This window comes from Acipenser ruthenus, chromosome 7 (assembly GCF_902713425.1).
Source record: "Acipenser ruthenus chromosome 7, fAciRut3.2 maternal haplotype, whole genome shotgun sequence".
In the NCBI taxonomy this organism is placed as follows: Eukaryota; Metazoa; Chordata; class Actinopteri; order Acipenseriformes; family Acipenseridae; genus Acipenser; species Acipenser ruthenus.
In genome coordinates this window covers 27,250,308-27,264,466 of record NC_081195.1, presented here as the reverse complement: position 1 = coordinate 27,264,466, position 14,159 = coordinate 27,250,308, and the positions used below count along the sequence as shown (strand labels likewise).

General features: G+C 42.0%; 1 protein-coding gene across 2 annotated transcripts in view; it reads left to right on the top strand.

Moving 5' to 3' along the window:
• LOC117969223 (NACHT, LRR and PYD domains-containing protein 12-like) overlaps positions 1–14,159 on the top strand; it is a 243,786-nt gene that overhangs the window by 43,450 nt on the left and 186,177 nt on the right. For both annotated transcript variants that reach the window (XM_059026730.1, XM_059026731.1), the window contains 3 exons: positions 700–874; positions 2,639–2,704; positions 2,796–4,527. In XM_059026730.1, coding sequence (XP_058882713.1) covers positions 700–874; positions 2,639–2,704; positions 2,796–4,527 — 1,973 coding nt within the window. The remainder of the gene's footprint in view (positions 1–699; positions 875–2,638; positions 2,705–2,795; positions 4,528–14,159) is intronic.

Here is a 14,159-nt window from a genome sequence, read left to right as displayed (position 1 = left end):
CAAAATATTACGTGATTTTAAATGGCACGTCTGAAACACTTCTGTGATTAAGTCAGTTGATTGACGAAATCGTTGCTGAGTTGATTCTTTCGAGTGTTTAGCAAAAAAATGTATTAGTTAAAAAATGGAATTACTGTTTGGTAGTAATTCAAAATCTAAATTTATTCAGTCTATAAACAAATGATGTCCATAGTTCTGTTCGGTTTATATTTTGTATTTAAATCTAAAGAGACAGTTCACTGTTACCATATTGTGTACATTTCCTATCCTTTCATTCTCGTTCCTTGCGGTCTGTGAGGTTCAGTACAGGTTAGGAGCTGACATTCACCTGGGTCACCTGGGTCCTGCTCATTCCTCACATAGGGAGGGCTGTTTGACTCTACCTACAATAGCAGCTGGAGGTGATCCTGTCACAGTAACCCTGCCAGCCATGGCAGCACCCCTTTGTGTTCCCATTAGGAGCAGGGAGGGAGGGAGTGTGTGCACGGAGCACAGAGACACTGCTGCTGTAGTGGGGAATGAACCAAATCACAATGAAGAAGAGAAGCGAACTTCAAACATATAGGGGACAACTTAGAAGAAACCAACCACTTCTATACTTGACTTTCTTCTGTGTTTTCCCCAGTGAATTAGCTCACCTTGTTAAACACACTGGGGTGTTCTCCAGACAGGTTTTAATGAGCTTGCTTTCCCTTTCAGAGTTACAAACACAGAGAGGATGCTGAAGGAGCTGAAGGTGTAGCCTGGTTTGTAAGTGATGTGCTTGGAAAGAGCAGAGACGTAGTGATCAAGCTGTGGGAGGCACTGGCTGAGGAAATAGTGCGCTTCCCATCACCCAATATGAAGACCATACTGGAGGAGGTTGCAGAGCGGGGTAAGTCATTCTAGAGTTGCATTCTGAAATCAATGACTGCAATCGTTCTGTTACTTTCCTTCTTAGTGGAATCTCAAGACATGCTGCAGTCCTCATTGTTTCATGAGATGCTTTGCCTTTCTAGAAAGTTTATTATTTCTTTTTATTTTCTCCTGCATTGCACAACAGGTCTCTGTTTAGTTTATTATAAGGCTGTGAAGGTTTAAAAGTACGTCCTTCCCTAAAGAACAGTACTTGCTTACTTCAAAGGCTGTGCTCTGTGTTAGTAGTTTGTCTTACATATAACTCAGTTATTGGAACAACATTTGTTCTTGTTTTCACACATTTCCCAGTTTCTTGAACCAAACATTTACATTTCTTTTTTCTTGTTTTTATTTTACAATAAATGTTTACACTGTATTGAGAATATACAGACATCAAGCACATAGACATTGACACAATTCTGAGGGGATCAGAAACATCAGCTACTTCCAAGATACACAGGCACTGCCACACAGACACACATGCAGAGAGATAAACCGATTCACACAGGGAGACAGACAGACAAAGAAAGACACACTGATATGGGCAGACAAACCAACACTTATAATGACAGACAGAGATAAACAAACATGAGACAGACAGATTGTGAGACGCACAGGGAGACAGACAGACACACTGACAGAGGGAGAAAGACAAACACACACACACACACAGACACACACACAGACAGACAGATAAAAAATTACAGACAAAACAGACAAAGACAGACACATTAATAGGGACAAACAGACCCACTTATAATGACAGACAGACAGACAGACAGACAAAGATAAACACACACACACACACACAGGCAGACATAGAGCTCCCTATAGTATCATTAAAAATATAAAACAATATATTCATTCACGTTAACATGAGTGTTTATAGGCATAGCAGTTTACAGAAAGGAAGTTTATTCAAAACTAATGTATTGGTGTAAATAGTGTGGGTGTGTTTATTTAAGTTTGGCAAGGATGGGGTTAATTCCATCCCTGCTGAATACATGTGTGGAATGTGGCTGGGTCTTGATTGAATAATTGATCATCAAGCAAGGAGAAATCCTTCGTTTGGGTGGAGGGAGTTTTGGTGAGTTGTTGAATTGTGTTTGTGTTTTGTAACGGTAGTGAAGGCAAATGCCCTTGTTTGTTTATTCCTGTTTTGTTCTTTGTTTAGTGTTTAATAAACTTGTGCAGCAGCGCTTTTAAACTGCAGCTTCTGTCTCTGGGTTTGCTTTCCTGTCGCTGACCAGCCTTGACCGCAACGCTGCCCTCCTACAGCAAGGAATTCCATTTAGACATGAAACTGCAAAATCAAGTGGTGTGCTTGTAAAATATCTTAATTACAGAGTGATATATTATTAATAATTTAGTAATTCCTACATCTAATGGATCCCATTGTATCAGGTATCTGTTGAAATTGTGATTATAACCGTCTTCATATAATATCAGAACTATTTCTTTTTTATATACCTCACAAATCAAATACAATTATCCACAAAGGTTTTGTCTACTTTGAATACAGTATTGATTACACCATATTTAAAATCTTTAAATAAAGCTGATGAACAGCACATGCAATAATGAATAGGCTACTGAAGACTAGTGGCATTACAAGTGTAATAATGTCAATGAAACCGGTGCCAATGCTGAGTGAATTTCAGCCTTTAAGAATGTGATTGCTCTGCTGTTAACAGCTTCCATCACTATTACTGCTGGTCTCATCTGTCTTTATTGCCTCTAGGATCTGCCCTTCTGATAGAGATTCGTTATGATCATCACGGACCAGAACTGAAGACAGGTATTAAAGGTAAGCACCCTCTCTAATGTATCCAGCTGATCCACTGTTTTATTAGCACTTTCTTCAGCTGTATTCATGAGGATTTCATTGTTATTCACAGAGCTCCAGGACAAACACAAAGCAGCCCTGGATCCATACACTAGAGCTCTGGAGGAACAGCCTGGTCCTGGTAATGCCCACCCCAGAGAGGTGAGCTTTGAGAACCGGTACACAGAGCTGATGATCATTAACCAGTATACAAGAACCAGGGGAGAGACTCACCATGAGCTGCTGGAGACTGGGAAGAAGCATGCAAAGCTGCTGGAGAACCGAATGCAAGAGAAATGTAAACGGATCTGGATCAATCAGCTTTTCAGAAGGAGCCCTGGAAGGGATGAGCACCCCCGCATTGTAGTGGTCAGTGGAGTGGCAGGAATAGGAAAAACCACCATGGTGCAGAAGTTCATGTTTGACTGGGTCCGTGACCTTCATTACCAGAGGTTTATGTTTGTGTTCCTGTTTAAATTCAGGGAGCTGAACCTAATAGAGGAGGAGGAGGCGACGATGCCCCTAACGAGGCTGATTGTAAAGCTGAACAAGCATCTCAATGATCCGCGGTTAAGAGAGATCCTGAAGAGACCGGAGTCTGTACTGTTTGTATTTGATGGCCTGGATGAGTACAAGCACAGACTGGATTTCACACAGAAACGACTCTGCTCAAATCCAGAGGATATTTTTCCTATTCCTGTCATTGTCACCAGCCTGATAACACAGACATTACTGAAGGGATGTTCAGTTCTGATCACAAGCAGACCAACGGCTCTGGAGCCCCTGGATACAAAGAGAGTTGATCGGTATGCAGAGATCCTCGGGTTCTTCCCTGAACAAAGGAAGAGATACTTCATGAAATTCTTTGACTCTCCGCTTGGCACTAAAGCTTTTGAGTATGTGGAGCAGAATGACATCATCTACACCATGTGCTACAACCCCTCCTATTGCTGGATTATCTGCTCTGCTCTGAGATCCCATTTCACTGCAGAAGAATGGAAACAGAGACACGCCCCCAAAACTATCACCGAGCTGTTTGTGATCTTTATTACCAACATCCTCACCAATCACAAACGAGAAGCTGACGACACACGAGGGAATCTAGTCAAAATCGGAAAGATGGCTTATCACGGGGTGAAGAATAGGACCCTTGTGTTTTATGATAAATTTGAGATGTCTACCTTTGGTCTCACGTCTCTTCAGTCCTCTCCATTCCTCTCTGGGTTCATGAGAGAAATCCTGCAAAGAGAAAGCTGTCTGGAGCACACAACCTACACATTCTTCCACCTCACCATACAGGAGTTCTTGGCTGCCTGTTACTACTTCCTTGATCCATCAGCGGATGTCAGTGAGATGCTTGGAAACCTGGACTCCTGTACAGACGGATCGTTTGAGATCTTCACTCGGTTCCTGGCAGGACTGTGCAGGGTTCCTATGACTGAACCACTGCAGAGTATCCTGGGGCAGTTTAAGACACAAACGGGTCATAAGGTACTGAGGTGGCTGAAAGAAAGGACTGAACGTGCTGTGAAGGATTTACAGAACAAGGATGGAACAAAAGAACTTCTACACATCTTTCAGTGGCTCTACGAAACTCAGAATGCATTATTAATAAGAGACTCGATTAGAGAGCTGACAAAGCTGAAGTTTACAAACACAACTTTAAGCCCTCTGGACTGTGCCGTGCTGGGATACGTCCTCAACCACGGTGGAGCTGTCAAAGAGATTGATCTGTCAAGTACACGTCTCACAAAGGAGTGTATGAATAGACTGAGTCCAGCTTTCCACCGCTGTCACACACTCAAGTGAGTAATACAGTCTCCCTCCCTCTCCCTCTCTGCACTGTGGTCAGACAGTAACTAAATAATTGCATCTACACTACACAAGCTTCTGATATCATAGAGTCCTGGTGCTCAGAATAAGTGTTTGTGACTGGGTATACCGGTTAAGAAGGAAACATGCACAATGTTGACACTTTATTATTTAATAAAATAACGGCGGCAATCTCGAGGCTTTTAAAGAACTACGCAATTTGCTGTAAGAACAATTCTATATCTGGGTTGATTAGTTCTCTTATAAAAGTATTTAATTGACGTGTTACAAGATCGATGATTTACTATGAACACACATACACACGCAGACACAAGAAACATTTAATCAATAGCAGTATTTTAAGTACATAAATATTAAACAGAAATTAAAGTCAGAAAGTAAATCTCATAGTTTCTAAACACAAAACACAAGTCAAAGCCCTCACTCCGCATTCATGCAGCTAGCAGGGCCAGTGAAACATGACACCGCCTATACACTCACCCAGCAGCAGCAGCACGCAGGCTGTGAAGTATCTACTGTTCTGTAACACACGCACGCACACACACACACACACACACACGCACACGCACCCAAGTTATTTCACACGCAAGGTATGCAAACTAAATAATTATTAGTTCAATTCTATGTGAATGTGTTACAATTAATTACTTTAGTTCCATGAAAGGAAAATGTAACTGGAATTGTACTCAACGATTCCTTAGACTTTTGAGTCCGCTGGTTTGGAAACTCAATCTGTTGAAGTGTCCAGTACAAAAAGCTCTCCTCTCAGCAACAAAGTCTCCAATCCCACGTTGGATCAAACTCGGCAACAAAGCTTTCAATCCTCGATAGAATCAACAAACGGCTGCACAAAGTCTTCAGTCCTCGGTATAGGATCCACAACAGCGCCCGTCCCCTCTGTCCTCTTTGAATCTTCAGCTATGCAGGTAGCAGGGCATAGTTTCTTTTGGATACTGTGGTTTTAGGTGTACAGCAGACCCAGGCAGGTTTGTCTGATAGAAGTCTCACATTTCAGCCAGTATGCTTTAATTTGTAATTTGGATTTCACACAGAAACGACTCTGCTCAAATCCAGAGGCCAGTGTGCTTAATTTGTAAGCAACATGTGTGTGTGTTGTGAAATAATACAGCATTGAAAGACACGGTGAAGCAAACCATGGCAAGAAATATGATAAATATACAGGAAAGTTACGTGAAGATGAATACTCTGAATTAACACAGTCACTGAAAAGCAGCAATCGACATTTACTAATGCTTGTAGCATAACTGATGCTGTTGATTTGCTCACAAAATAGGTGTTTCTTAAAAAACATTTTCTGCTGGAGAGTTTTTGATGAAATGCTGCTGAAACAGTGTGTCCTGAGAAGTGTTGAGCTTTCTCCATCATGAATATCAACAAATTAAAATGGAATTCTCAATTCAACTCGATTCTCAAGATATACACAGCTCAGTCATTTGCTCCAGACGCTGGTGCGCTGGTTCAAGCACAGGTCTCAGGTATCAGGAAGCAGCAGGAACAGTCACTCATATTCTTTGTCTTTATCTTTTGGTGAGTGCTAAATAAAAAATTGATCCGTATCTGTTTATATTTTGCAATTTTTGTTAGTGCTGGGATGAACATGTAATTTTCATGTTTGGATATTTGTTCAAGATTTAGATACTTGTTCAGATATTCATTTTCAAAACGTTATCAAAGCCATTATATGTAACACTGTATTAAAGCTGAAAAATATTCCAGAGGTAAGAAAGGCCTTACTTTACCGTTGTGAATTAACTACAAAAGAAAGCAATACAGTAGTCAAAACTTGTGTGTATTTGTCTTGTGTGTAAGTAGACAATGCATTTTTTAATAATGCCTGCCATTGTTTTGTCTTCGCAAGAAACAAAGTGGCCATAGACACGTTTCCATAAAGTAATAACATTAGTTCCCTTTCAAGTATGAAATGTATTCCATTACACAATGGGTTAACCTATTGTGCCCAATTCACTGAACACTCTACCAAAGCTGCGTCTTACACCTGTGACGTCAGCACACCTGTCTCCACCCCCACAGGAGACAAACCTGCGTGCAGAGACGGGACTCAGGGCCATTTTCTATTTCAGCCTTTTCAGCTGCACAGAGAGTGACTCAGCTTTCGAAAGAGTGAAAATTCGCTGTCTTTGAACAGAAGCAGTCTGATAAGCCTGTCTTACTTTATTTCTGCTTGTTCTTTCCCCTTGGGATAAATCACTGAAGCAAAAACTTGTTTCAATAATTTATTTGTGTTTTTTACCGTGAGTCTGTTTTTGCGGCCTCCTGGCCAGCGGCAGCAGCGGGCTTGCCTGCTCCTGCACCCGCAGATCAGCGACACATTATTATTAATATTATTTATTCTCTCTTTTTACCTTAACTCCGGCTGGAGTTTTATTAGTCTTGTTTTTTACAAGCATATTGTGAATTTAAAATACGTTGAAATATGTATTGTGGTTTTCTTCCCGGTGCTGTGCCAGCGCTCCTGGACAGGCACTGTGTTAGCTCTCGGGCTGCACAGACTAACTTGCGGGCTGTTGCTCAACAGTTAGAGAGCTTTGCTCTGCTGCCCATGCCACGATAGCGGGCAGCTTCAGCACCGCGTTGTGAAGGCTTGTCAGTGTCAGGCTTGTCACTGTAAGCAGGTGCTCTCAAGTTCTTGCATTGCATCCCTGTGTTTGCTGTCTTGGTCACGCGCAGTTTGCTTAGGCCCTGCCAGTACCAACCGCACACCATACCGCACAGTGCACCGCACCGCACCATACCGCACCGTGCACTGTAGTACACCATGCACCTCACCGTGCCTCTGTACACCGTACCGCACATGCACCGCACCGTGCCTCTGTGCACCATACCGCACCGTGCACTGTAGTACACCATGCACCTCACCGTGCCTCTGTACACCGTACCGCACATGCACCGCACCGTGCCTCTGTGCACCATACCGCACCGTGCACTGTAGTACACCATGCACCGCACCTTGTCTCCATGCACTATACTGCACCGTACCGCCCCGTGCACTGCAGTACACTGTACCGTGTATAACTTGCCGTATTGCAATGTACATCGTACCGTATTCAGTGCCGTGCACCGTACTGTGTTAACACCCGCGTGCATTACTAGAGTCTTGCTGCAACGATGCATGGGTTCCATCCTTGCAGAGAAGCCTATCCCTTCAGAGGATAACGCCATCAATGCATCCGTCGGCAGATAGTGCTCCAGTCGAAAAACGAAAGAGGCAGAAGCCCCTCGCGGTCTTCGGCATCGACCTCATCCACCCCTGGCTTAAGTCTAAGACTGGTCATAAGTCAGACTCATGAACAAGTCTTAACTGAATCTTGGTCTTAACTAAGGTCTTAATTTTAAGACTACCCTGAAGGAGGTTTAAGTCCAGATCTGCCATTGAAACAACTTTTTTTTTTTTCTGCCATGGCTCGACAGGTGATAGTAAATGATTTATTTGATGATCATCCAGACAATTGCCCTAAGTGTGTTTTTGTAGACAGGGGAACCACGTTGTAAGTTTTTAGTGAGACTGAATTGAGAAGCCGGTACTGTTTTAATAGACGGTCAACTGAAACCCTAACAAATATTTTACATACCGATCTATCTCCATCAGCTAACCGAAGCAATGCAATTCCAGCTTTGTTGCAGGTGATTTGAAGCAATGCAATTCCAGCTTTGTTGCAGGTGATTTGAAGCAATGCAATTCCAGCTTTGTTGCAGGCAATTTTTTTTTATTACAGTATTGAATATGTTATTGGAATGTAGATCATACCATTAACATTATAACTATAATGTTATATAATGTTATAATGTTGTTATTAGGGCAAAGTGGTGAGTGGATACAGGTGAGTCCAGTGCAGGTATGAATCACACAGACAATTACTAACAGGTGCAAGGGTGTTTATTGATAAATTACAATGTCCAGAGCCTTAGATGCAAATACCTGTAAATAATAATGTTGGAAGTGGTTACAGCGGCGTGTATCACTTCGGTTTTAGTAAACTCCCACGGGTTTGACCCGCAACTAAAAAGTCCAGTTTTATCACCCACACAAAACACAAAGACACAGAAACAGTTCCTACGGTGCATGATTTCAGTGCTTGTGGGGAAGACAGTACTTTGTGAAACAGGGAAGTGCTGGTGTCCGGATTTGCGGCTGCAGCTCCGGATAGTGTTAGTAGTCTTAAAACGACACAAACAGAACAATGTTACAAGATAGACTAACAAATACAACACTCACGGTTCTCACAATTGCAGGGTTTCCTTTTGGTTCTTTCTCTAACCATTCACAAGGGAGCAGATCATGTACGCTACCCCCCTATTTATATCCTCGCTGATGACCCCTAAGTTAACGAGCGCATCCGCTCCTCCAATCCTCGGATGCCACACCGTTTACTGTCGGGGTCATTGAGTTTGGATACCGTAGCTCCGTTCCTCTCCTAAATGACCGACTTCCACCTACCCTACGGAATAAATTGTCGTGCCATTTAATTAAGGGTACTCTGTTCCTCTTACACCGTGCCCTCACAGGTCGAGAGGGAGATCTAACACCAAGAATCATTTGATCTCTGTCACAGTTACTAGATTACTAAGTACTAGTACTAGATTAGCAAAAATGTATTTCAAACTTTCCACAGCTATAAAACAAAAAACAACAAATCTACAACCTGTGTATCATCTTTTGTTTGTCCTACTACTGTTTCTCCGCCTGTTTTCCCATCTGTCTGGCTACTCCATTCCCGGAAACTATACCCTGTTTCTAAAAATGCTTCCATCCACTCATTAAAAACCAAGAACGTCTTTCTAAAGAGATACACATCTAAAAGCAAATAGAAAGATAGACAGATAAACATTATTTTAAATATACTTTATTAACAGTGTAAACAACCTCACCCACTCGGGTTCGTTGCCCCTTTAAAAACCACGACCCAGGACACTGAAATGGATTTTCTTGCGCGGTTGCGCTATTTTTTTAATGAACACCAAACAAAACAAAACACACAAAATAAACACCTAGCTCTGTACGAGCACTACCTAACACACAGGAACACCCTGACTAACACGGGACAGCTACGCTGTTTCCCCGTCCTTACAAAACACACTGGTTTGATACAGCACTTACTTTTTAACTCACGACTGCCAGGAAGCAGAGCACACCTTTCTGCCTCCTTCTCCTCAGCAGCCTCGAGCAGACTGCCTGCTCTCCTTTTAAACCCCACACCTGGATCTAATTTTTAATAACGCCCAGGTGCGGATGATAATTAATAATAAAACAATTAAACAAATCAATTAGCAATACAAATCAAACAAAAAGGTGCATTCCACACAGGTTTCTCTCGCAGGGAGGTTTTAACCCCCTCCCTGCTGTCTCTCACATCCCGCTATCTCACAACAGATATTCCATTAACTACAATAGACATAAAAATGACATAACATTCTGCATTGTTTTTATTTCACTGTAATTACATGTGATAATTATATATGTGTGTGTGTGTGTGTGTGTGTGTGTGTGTGTGTGTGTGTGTGTGTAAAACCCGGTGGTCTAGTTTTGCCCGGGCCAATCTAGTTTTGCCAAGGGCTTCAGGGCGAATCCTGAACTTACTACTTTTTTTCGGCACTCCCCCGGGAGAATCTAGATGGGCCCAGAACTTGAAAAAGACGGCGGGCATAACCCGTTTTTTCAACATTTTTCACTGAATTTCGGGGCTGGCCCGGGTGAGTCTAGTTTCGTCCAACGCTTCAATATTGATGCTGGGCCAATCTAGTTTTGGCTATGCCACTTATTTGGGCGAGTAGTTTTGCATTTCTACACTCTCTCCTGCCAGCTTCCAAGTGTGTGTCGGGGTACCTGCCTCGCCTCCACTTCTGACAACAATCTAGCGATGGTGTGCTGGGTTTCCAGCGGTGGAGCTGAAAAGGCAGGACACCAGGGCTGGTTATTATTATTTAAGAAATAAATAATAATAATAATAATAATAATAATAATAATAATAATAATACAACCACTCTATTTATTAGCTCTCTCTCCCAAAAAGTTAAAAGTCAAAAAGCCTCACTGCTTTTTTTCATGCGACGTCACTGAGAGGGGCTCTTAGTGTCTAAAGGGCGGAGGCTGTTTACAGCAGCCCGGCAGAGACAAAAGCAGAAACAAAACATCACAGAAACTTGTTTAGAGCGAATAAAAAAGGTGAAACCCTGTAAATCTGATGTATTTGAACATTTATTCTTTCTCATGTGTTTTAATATGTATGTTTCTACAACATTTATAAATCAAGAAATGATATAAGCAGATACTATTTCATGAACTAAATGTATCAGGTACTTTTTTCCTTATTACTGATCAGTAACTATTTTATTTATAAATATTTATTTTGAGAAAATAAATTGAGAGTAGTGTCCATTATTGCTTATAAAGACCCTGAGAATAATGTATGATGTCATTGCAATCACTCAGGTGCAACAATGTCTTGTAATCTGCCAAAACATCATCAATATTTTTCAACAAAACTTTCAGGAAATATTGTAAGGTCCCTCTGGTCATATAATAATGCATTTTTATACATGTATCTCTAAGCAGAATACATAATAAAAATTACAAAATATTGATGAAAAAAAGCAAAACGTATATATATTAAAAAATTAATTGTCCCACAAAACAAAACAAAAAAATGGCCATTCAAAATTGTAATCCAATAGCAACAGAAAGAAGAAAAACAAAACAAAAAGGTTTGATCTCACCCAATTCTACTGTTCGGGTCCACGGTGATGAAACTTCTTAATAGAGCTGCAATGTTCCTTTTAATCCATGCTTGAAAAAAAAAAACTCGCACCAGCGATTGACAACAGTGCGTTCAAACCAAAACCAAAAAAATATAGAAAAAGAACACGGCTAGCAAAAAAGACAGCATCAAAGAAAAACAAAATATTGAACTTACTACTGAAGACAAAACAACAAACGTTAGTAAAGCTGAGTAAAAGATAGTGTCCATGAAAAGACTGAATATCTAATCCTAAACAAAGGAAACTACATCTTGAAAATCAATAGACATACTAAAACCCAGACTAACGAAATAGATAAAGAAAATAAACTTAACCAACGGTTCCAAAAGAACGGCAAGTCCTGAGAGCACTAGATGTTTTAAATTACCCGGCTACCAGTCAGGAAACGAGACCTGTATAAAAAAAAAAAAACTAAGGCAAGCCGAAAGGGACAGCATTGCAAAAAGCGTAGCAGTAATTCCAAGTGCAAAAATTAAGCAAGGCATTCTTATAGTCAAATAACTACTGCTAACCACGTTGTAATATATACTAAAATATCTGAGAATTTCAAATAAAATATTTTTTTAGCAATGGATGGTATTCAAAAGTATATCTAATTTGTTAGAATCATAGAATATAGAACATAGGAAGTAAAGAAGTAACCTGGCCAGGCCATCTGCAATTCAGGTATGAATTAAGCAGGTGTTGCGCTTATTATTATTTATTTCTTAGCAGATGCCCTTATCCAGGGCGACTTACATTCGTTACAAGATATCACATTATTTTTACATACAATTACCCATTTATACAGTTGGGTTTTTACTGGAGCAATCTAGGTAAAGAACCTTGCTCAAGGGTACAGCAGCAGTGTCCCCACTTGGGATTGAACCCACAACCCTCCGGTCAAGAGTCCAGAGCTCTAACCACTACTCCACACTGTTGCCCATTGCAACACATTGTGTGACAGTCGTCACAGAGTTATCCGGGCATTGCTGTCCTTCATTGTGCTTAACCACTTGAGTGGGGCATGGTCTGTGACAAGTTCAAATGAGTGTCCCAGCAGGTAATATCGTAAAGAGTGAGAAGCCCATTTAATGGCCAAACACTCCTTTTCGACTACGGAGTAGTTACGCTCCCGAGGTAGCATCTTTTTGCTGAGATACAGTGTCAGGTGTTCTACTCCATCTATCGTGGATTCAATTCCAGCTGGGGGACACTACTGCTGTACCCTTGAGCAAGGTACTTTACCTAGATTGCTCCAGTAAAAACCCAACTGTATAAATGGGTAATTGTATGTAAAAATAATGTGATATCTTGTAACGAATGTAAGTTGCCCTGGATAAGGGAATCTGCTAAGAAATCAATAATAATAATAATATACCTTTTTGAGACAAGACAGCACCCAAACCCACATCCGACGCATCGGAGTGAAGGATGAATCTCTTCAAATCCGGTGTGATAAGATGGGGGCCTGGCAAAGTCTATGCTTAATAGTATCAAACGCCCCCTGACACTCAGCTGACCATATAATTAAATTTGGAGCACTCTTCTTGGTGAGGTCAACTAAAGGGTTAACCACTGAGGCATACTCGGAGATAAAGAGGTGGTAATAACCGGCTAAGCCCAGTAGTGACCTCATCTGAGTCTTGGTTTTGGGGATCGCTGCGTCAACCAAAGCCTGGATTTTGGTGACCACGGTTCTAACCCTTCCATTCCCCATTAAAAATCCCAAATATTGAGTTTCTGTTTTGGCAAACGCACACTCTCAAGTTAGCTGTCAGCTGGGCTACCCTTAGAGACTGAAGGACGGCTGCATTCCTAGCCATACCTGCGTTTCGGTGCCGACCACATGGAAGAATTGCTCCACTGCTATAGCTTCACCCATATGCAGACCCGTTTTCTGGGCGGGGCTTAGCCAGTGCACCATGTGGTCATACAACTGCTGCACAACCACCCTGGGGCTTGTATCTGGGGATCTTCAGTACTCCCGGAATCGTACTCTGTGCGTTTCCCCCGTGATGTTGAGCCTGCGTAGGATGGCTCACTTTACCAGGTCGTAGTCGGCGGCTTCGGTGTCTGTCATGGCCTGATACGCTGCCTGAGCCTCCCCAATCAGGCAGGATCCCAGCTGGCTCGCTCAGAATATCCTGGGCCATGACGCGGTGGTAGCCAGTCGCTCGAAAGCAACCAGGTAAGCCTTGGTGTCGTCCTCCGCTGTCATTTTCAGTGCCCTCGCCTTCGGGGCCATTATCACAGGTGCCGTTGGTACTGTGGTCTGGATCGCCATTTTCTCCAGCAACGCTGTGTACCACTCCTCTCTCTGTCTCTCCGTAGCCTCCCGTCTGCTGTCCAATGCTTCCAGCAACGCTGCAAGTGCTGCGTGATCCATAATCCCGTGTTCTGACACCACGTGTGGCAAAGTGGTAAGTGGTACGTGCAGGTGCAGGGGTGATGCAGTGCAGTAATGAAGCACAGAGTTATAATCCAGTTTGGAACAGTTTTTTATTGTATCCAGGTCTGGTGACCAAATAATAATCCCAGGCAATACACAACAATGTGTAGTGCACAGAGTAAATAACAACAGGGTTTCAGTCCCAAACAATAAACACAAATATCCATCCCACAATATACTAACACGGTCACCAGTCCTGGGTGTGTGCCGTAGTGCTCGTGGTGGGTGATAATAATTAAACAGCGATTGTGGTGTAGTGTTGCCCTGGGTAGTGCTGGCCCAATGGCTCTGGAGACGTGTTAGCCGTCTATTGATCTTCACAAAAACAAAAGACAATTACTAACAACGACAAAACAAACAAAACACCCACAAACTCTT